This window comes from Nicotiana tomentosiformis, chromosome 11 (assembly GCF_000390325.3).
Source record: "Nicotiana tomentosiformis chromosome 11, ASM39032v3, whole genome shotgun sequence".
Classification (NCBI taxonomy): Eukaryota; Viridiplantae; Streptophyta; class Magnoliopsida; order Solanales; family Solanaceae; genus Nicotiana; species Nicotiana tomentosiformis.
The window spans coordinates 112,305,412-112,313,440 of NC_090822.1; the positions used below are offsets into that span (position 1 = coordinate 112,305,412).

General features: G+C 43.0%; 1 protein-coding gene across 1 annotated transcript; it reads left to right on the plus strand.

Moving 5' to 3' along the window:
• Window positions 1-6,262: 6,262 nt before the first annotated feature.
• Window positions 6,263-6,820, plus strand: LOC117281214 (uncharacterized). The gene has a single exon (XM_033661056.1). The coding sequence runs from the start codon at window positions 6,263-6,265 to the stop codon at window positions 6,818-6,820; it is 558 nt and encodes a 185-aa protein (XP_033516947.1).
• The last annotated feature ends 1,209 nt before the right edge of the window (window positions 6,821-8,029 follow it).

Genomic DNA, 8,029 nt, shown 5'->3' on the forward strand with positions numbered 1-8,029 from the left:
GAAGATGAATTATCTTCCTGACAAGTACATTTGGAACAAAGAGTTTAACAGGGTGATCTTGTGTTGTTGTTCAATTTGTGGTTCCGGATGTCTCCCGGAAAGTTAAAGTTTAAATGGAGTGGCCCGTTTGAGGTTGTGGGTGTGACACCCTTTGGTGCTTTAGACTTGAAGAATAAAAATGATGAAGTGTTTAGAGTCAATGGTCATCGGGTGAAGCATTATCTCGGAAGAGTTGGTGATGGCCACGTCGTGGCGCTAATTCATTTTAAGTGATGGTAATCTGCATTGTGCCGCGACATTAAATCAAGCGCTTTTTGGGAGGCAACCCATGTATCTTTTTCTTTTTCTTCTTCTTTAGATAGGTCTAATTTTGTGCTGACTGATTTTGAAGTGTGTTGCAGGAATGAGTGTGCTTTACAGGAATTGTGCTTAGAAATATTAGCTAAGTATTGAAAAAGTACGGACCGCACATGTATTGTGCGGACCCTACAATTTTGAACGCTACAGTAGAAGGCTACTGCAGCCGCAAAATTCTTGTGCGGATCGCACAACTTGAGATGGGAAAAAGCAAACTCTCTGAAGTTTGTTTGTCAGAGAAATAGCCTAAGTCGGACACACAAGGAAATCTGCGGTCCGCACCAAAATCTGCGGTCGCACAGGTAATTCTGCGGACCACAGATCAACAAAGGAAAAATAAACAACAGGTAACAGAGTGTGGACCGCAGAAGGAATTATATGGCTGCACTCGTCTCTTGAATCCTTAGCCAAACCCGCTTAGTATAAATAGTAGCCCTAATGCTACTGTTGAAACTTTCCAATCTCTGAGAAATAAAAACAAAGGCTAAAATCTTGCACACAATTGATTCAATCATCTGCCACTTAATTAAGCATCTGTGATCACTCCTTAACACCACTTCATCACTGGTATGTTCAAATCATTTCTAGGATTCTTCAATTGTTTTAGTTTAGTTTACAATTTGTTAGTTATTTTAGACCATTTGTCAATTTCATATCTATGTGGTGTGTGAATTATGTTGGGTAAACTCCTAGTTGCTATTTGAGAAATGGGTATTTGGTTTATCATGTTTAAGTGCTACTACCATGTCTAATTTGTGCATAAAATCGAAACCGTAAAGAACTCTGCCCGATTAAATTTTGAAATGTGCGGTTGTACAAGGAATTGTGCGGTCCACAGAAGTATAGGTTAGGGAATTTGGTTTGGCAAGATTGTGCGGATCACATTTTAAGATTGTGCGGTTCACAGAAATTCAACCGCGACCGCAGAACATTGTGTGCAGCCGCAGATCAAGGCATTCTCCATCTTCAGAGAGTTGCCATTTTTAAGATACACATTGTGCACCTCACTCAATAATGTGCGGTCCGCACTTAAAATTGTGCGGTCCACAGTTTCATCTCTGCATCCGCACTTTAAAATTGTGCGATCCGCACAACCTAACCTGCGGCCACACTTGCAATTATGCAGACCGCACTTCCCCACCCTGCAACATGTTTTGTCGTGTAACTTTTTGTTTATCTGCACTTGAACTAGAACTGAGTCCTGCTGCTGTTTGTTGCAGAAAATGGTTGATCATGTGGTTGTGGTGATACATCAAAGGGGAGGGGTGAACCTTTCTGATGCCGAGGCAAGAGTACCTTAACCATATCCCTTCAGAGAGCTATATCCAAAAAGGCGACAACCGGCCGAGGTAGAGCTGCAGAGCCCGCTGAATCAAGTTCTTATGTCCCGTCTAGGGAAGCATCAGAGGGCGACTTAGTGCAAGAGCAGCCTGCTATTCAATCATAGCCACAACAGCTTCAGGGAAGATTTCAACTCCGAGATGAGCCTTCCACTTCTGAGAGCACTTCTGAGGGTTCGGAAGGTGACAATCAGGCTTCAAAGCCCTCATCTACACATGCCCCTGACCTACTAGCTACTACAGTAGATGTGGATGATAGCCCAGATGATGGCCAAAGGGGTGATACCAGAGTTGCCGGCCTTGAGAGGTCAAAGAAGAAAGAAATTTGGGAAGATAGGTCCGTCAGTCTAGCTGCCTTCACTAGTTTCCGAGAGTGGTGGCCATTGAGATCGCTCACTCTTAAGTGTCAGTTCTTGTTGAATGACCTTGATAAATACAACCCGGCGGTGTCAAGACAATTTCGGGAGCGAAAGGGGTGGACATGGTTCACTTTAAGTGTTGTAGATGCCAAAGTGTACCTGGTCCAGAAAGTTTACGCCAATGTGGCGCACATAAAGAAGGGGACCAAAGTGACGAAAGTGAGGAACCTGAGTGAGGTTTGACCAGAACACCTTGAACATATACTTAGGGTTGGAGGATGTTGAGCCGGTGCAGTACTTGGAAAAGCTGGCCATGGGAGATGCAGCTCGCCTATGGCTAGCTGAGATTCTGGCAGCCCCGGGACCACCACAACCATGGATCACAGCATGGGTTCCCATGCACAGGAACACCCTGAACTTCGAGGCAAAGGGATGGCAAATGTTTGTATGCAGCAGACTAGATCTGTGCCAGAATGAAACAAATCTCCCTATTCAGCGGGCAGTACTAGTCGCCTTTATCATCGAGTACCCAATCAATGTGGGTGTCGTAATGTCGGCAAACATTTCTTTGGTCGCCAGGCAAGGTGACACCTCCTACCCGTATCCCAAGACTATCACGGAGTACCTTACGGATGCGGGGGTGGAGCCGAAGGATTTTGACGCAAAGGTTCGGGCAAAGAAGCCTTTCACTTGGTATTCTCTGATGGACCTGAGGAACCCGAAGAAAAAAGGTCAGCCGACTACTACTGTAGGCCAGTCCGATAAGCCTTCGGTGGTAGCTGCAGAGTCAGAAGACATGCCTTCCACTTCAATAGTGCCTCATACCGGTACAACTGCCATGCCTCCACCTCCTTCTTCGGAGCCTTCAACATCAGTTCCTTTCACCTTGGCTTTGAGGCCGGTGCCCATGCCCACTCATCCATTATCTCCACGGCGAGTCTCCTAGACACTGGCGAGCCTCAACAACTAGATGCAGACAGCTACTGCAAAGCTGTCTGACAAATCTAGTGCTGTTGCAGCACAGTCATCCACCCCGGCACCCCAGATTCCTCCGACGGTGGAGGATAAATTGAAGAAGATTTTGGAGAATCAGCAGACCATCATGAACACTTTAGTACCACATAGAGCCGTGATTGAGGAGCTTGGGAAGCAGGTAAAGAAGATGAAGAAATACCAGACATCCAAGAAATCAGTAGACAGACTGAGGAGAGAGGTCACCAAGATAGCAGCCGCTGGGGACCTTCCATTTGATATGCTGATGAAGACGGATCCAGCAGCACCATCAACACCAGGGGCACCAGTTGGCCAGTCTGAGGATCCAGACCTGGTTGCCGACACTGCTAAGGCGGTGCGCCAGATGTTCACCCACCCAGTTACTCCCAGAGCCGAGGATGATGAGATCCAGTTAGAGGAGACTAGGGGTGGTGACGCTGCTATGGACACAGCCACATAGGGAGTCCTCTTCACTCTTACTCTTCTTTATTCTTATTTTTTTAAGCATTGGGGGAAATGCTTATTTTAATTTAGGGGGTGGAGTTTAGATGATTTGACATTTGGTTGGTAATAACTGATAATATTTTCTTCTTTCTCTTTATCATGTATATATATTCTCTCCTCTCTATCTCTAATGATGTACATATTTTCTCTCTTCATCTCTCATTATGTATATTCATTATGCTTTCAGTAGCTTGCTTTGTAGCTTCTTTATTTTGTTTTCTTATTAGTCAATGTTTAATTCAGTAGCTTCTTGTTTAATCTAATAGCTTCTTTTTAATCTAGTAGCTTCTTTTGGTTTTCTTAATACCACGGTTCTTTCCAAAGGTAGTTTTTCTGCGAACCGGATAAATCTTCCCAATAATGGATGGCGTGACAACCTTCTTAAGGGATTGAGTCCGTTTTTGGTGATTAGGTAAGAATAGTAGTAATAATGAATAAAAAGACCTAATTGAGTCAAACTCGAAGAGTCAATCATGCTTCACTTGGTACCAACACACTTAACTACGTGCTTATAATTAAAAACAAGTTTTTGGAAAGAAATAGCTCTAGTTAGTGACCTTCTGACTCTTGTGTTAACTTAAGAAATCACCGAGTGGTTTAGTCGAACCATAGTGATTTTCAATCTTGAATATGGTCGTTGTAGGCCCCTGACTCAATCCTCTTTAACAATCCTGTTGTGTGAGAGGTGAGATGTTTTTGTTGCAAGTTCAAGTACCCGTGCGAATGGTCTAGAACTTGCCCCGAATGTGTTTCGAGGTTAAATTTTAAGTTGTGCTCGGCTTGAGAAGTGATTGTAGGCTCTCCTTAACCCGCTTGAAATTTTCCATGGCCCACCAATGTTGTTATCCCTAGTCAACCAATTTGAGCCTACAACCTTTCTCATTCGATAACTATGTTACAAGCCTTTACCCGTTTTGCTATAACCCTCTCTTGGCACCTGAGCTTTCCTTAACACTCTCGTGAAACAATTGGCCAAAAGCATAAGTTTGGAGGAGAGACGAGGAGTTTGAAAAAGGTATCAAGGCACAAAAAGAGAAAGTAAATGAAGAGAAGGAAGGGAAAGAAAAAGAAAGAAAGAACAAAAAGAAAAATGAAAAAAATAAAGAAAGTGAATAAGTCGAAGAGTTGAAGATATTCAAAGGAAAGTAATGATGCAAAGCATGGAGAAAGCAAAGAAGGAGAAAATGAATATCATGACCAAGAAAGAGTGATGTTAAGTCTCTCTAGTTCCCTTAAGGAAAAGAAAATGCTTCAAAGAGTTGGCAAAACATGAGCCGATAAGATAAAATGGAGTGCTTAAGGAAAGATGAACCTGTTCTATCATAACATATCCAACCTTAGTCCAAAAGCCTACATTGCATTTCGAAAAATCCCTATGTGATTTCAAGCCGAGTAAGCTTACATTAGTGGTGATCTACATGAGGGGAAAGCATATGGTACTTAGAGCCGTACTATTGATATTATTTTGAGAGAGATGACTGAGCCTTTAACAAATCTTTGAATTGAGTACTACATTTTTAAGTGAGATATGCTAATGGAGAGTAGAGGAGGAGGAGTTTTAGATCCACAATAACCTACATGAAAGAGCGAACTTCCTTGATGAATAAAGTCAACCCTTGATGCTCAAGTGTCATACTAGAACTAAGTGTTGTGAGTAATTGTTGGTCCCAATTGATGTGTGATTGATGCATCTTTGGTTAGCTGGAATAGCTCTTAACCTGTGGAAGTGGGAATTACCTTATTTGCTTGAGGACAATCAAAAGCTTAAGTTTGGGGGAGTTGATAAGTGGGGATTTTGTCTACTTATTAGTGCCTTTTAGCTTTCATTTTAGTCCAAAAGCGTTTATTTGTGTTTCCGAAAACTGATGGAATATGCTTAACTATTGGAATATTGGAAAATGAGCCTCCAAGATGAAATCCAACTCAAGAAGGAGTGATCTGAACTCAAGGACAAAAATAGACACAAAAGCTTAAAGTGCACACCGTAGAATATAATATGCGGCCGCAGATTGTGAAGAAAATCATATCATAGATGTGTGAAAAGAGCGGCCCGCACATGAAATGTGCGGCCGCAGAAGCTGGGTAAGAGCAAAAGTTCAGAGAACCTGCATCTCAAGTCAATAGAAGTGCAGATTATACAATTATTGTGCGGCTACAGAAGATCAGCTATGCAGACGCAGTCAAAATTGTGCGGCCCGCAAAAGAGCCATGTGTGGCCGCACTCAGAAATATGCGGACCGCAGAAAGAGAGAAGTGCAGCTGCGGTTCAGAATTATGTAGCCGCAAGATTCCAATACTATCAGGCTTAAGCAAAGTGCGGACCACACATGGAATTGTGCGACCGCAGAACCTCCAAAAAGGCATTTTTGTCCGAAAATTCCAGCTTAGTATAAATATAAGAGTTTCACTTTTTTAGGTCAAGTTTGGACATCAGCAGCTACATTAGCCGTTTTTCTTTACTCTCTTTAGTAGTTTTGCCATTTTGAGCTTTTTGAACATAGTATTGCAATCGATTGTTTCATAACCTTGAATTGAGGTGTGAACTTGGACGAGATCAACCCCCCTCAAACTTCAATAATGATCACCCAAATACCCAAATTCTATGAACTCATCAAGGCCACCCGATATACGAATAAACCTTACCCCATACCCCGTAACAAACCCTATACATAGCTTGATCCGACCGAGAAGGACCTGCTCATTCAAAACATGGGTGAAGAACACAAGAAACTGACAGGGAGAGTCCATAGTGTTGAAGGTGGGAAGGGTGTTGAAGGTTTAAACTACAAAGACTTGTGTATCCAGCTAGATGTAGAACTATTAGAGGGTTATAAACCTCCCAAGTTTGAGATGTTATATGCCACCGGTGATCTAAAGGTGCATTTGAGAACCTATTGTGACAAGCTTGTAGGAGTGGTTAAGAATGAAGAAATCTGCATAAAACTATTCATGCGAAGTCTTATAGGAGGCGCATTATCTTGGTATATCAGTCAGAATTCGAAGAAGTGGGTGAATTGGATGAGCGTGTCATCGAATTTCATGGACAGATTCAGGTTCAATACAGACAACGCACCTGAGGATTTCTATATCCAGAAACTAAAGAAGAAGTCGACAGAAACCTTCCGCGAGTATGCTACTCGTTGGAGGTCAGAGGCCACCAAGGTGAGGCCGCCACTTGAAGAAGAGAAAATGAAAAAGTTCTTTGTTAGAGCTCAGAATCCGCAGTATTACGAAAGGTTGATGGTTATCAAAAATCACAAGTACTAATAAATTATCAAGTTAGAAGAAAGGATAGAAGAAGGAATCAAGAGCAGGATGGTGACCAATTTTGAGGCATGGCAAGCCACAAACAAACCTTGGAATCAAGAGGTATTTCGAAGAAGAAAGAAGTGGGTGTCGTGATGGTAGACCAAGGTCCTAAGTCTCCCCTTACATACCAAACACCTCCACCCACATATCAACCATCACCTCCAAAATACCAATACCCTACCGCTGCATACCATGCCTATAACACCCAATCTGTATATTACCATTTACCTCCACCCGTCCGCTAAAACTACCCAAAGCCACGACCAAACATTGACCGCAAAGCTCCTAGAGAATACACCCTAATCGCTGAACCCATAGCCCAACTGTATGAGAGACTAAAGGTCGTTGGTTACGTCACCCCTATTCTTGTTGTTGTTGTTGTTGTTGAGAACCTTTCCCAGTGGGTTAACCCCAACAAAACTTGTGCCTATCATTCAGGCATGAGGGGTCATATCATTGAGTAATGCCGCATGTTGAAGGACAAGATTGAGACACTGATCTACACTAAAGTTATACAAGCAAAGAAAGCCGCACCAAATGTCCGTAATAACCCTCTCCCGGATCATAGGGGCGAGGGAGTGAATATGATAGAAACTGATGAGGAATGGGATCACGAGGGATCTATCAGACTTATTCGAGAGGGGGATACTACTAAGACATCTCTTGTCACCCTCTCGCCGATTGTGGTGAAAACCTAGGAACCATTTAAGGTCGAGGTAGCTACGCCTTTCACTATGTTGGTAGCTCCCACACTGTCTTATAAGTCTGATGGCGTCCCATGGGATTATGTTACAGAGGCAAAAAGAAAAGGAAAAAGCCAAGATGGAAGAGACAGGTGCTGCGCAAGGTATGACTAGAACTGGCAGGGTTTACACACCTAAGAATCTTGGAGGAATAAGCAACGAAGTTGTATCTAAGCCGCCTATTGTTGAGACAAGCACTGGCGATCTTTGGAGGAAGGTACAGGCGAGGGAATACTGTGTCGTTGATCATCTGAACAAGACTCCCGCCCAAATATTCATCTTATCACTATTACAAAATTCAGACCCGCACAAGAATGCCTTGATGAAAGTGTTAAGCGAAGCTTATGTTCCCGCCGGTATCTCTAGTGGGGAGATGGCTAACATTGTTGGACAGGTACTAGAGAGTCACAAAATTACTTTCCAC

Coding starts and splice junctions, on each gene's coding strand:
- LOC117281214 (XM_033661056.1), top strand. CDS start 6,263: ATGGGTGAAGAACACAAGAAACTGACAGGGAGAGTCCATAGTGTTGAA.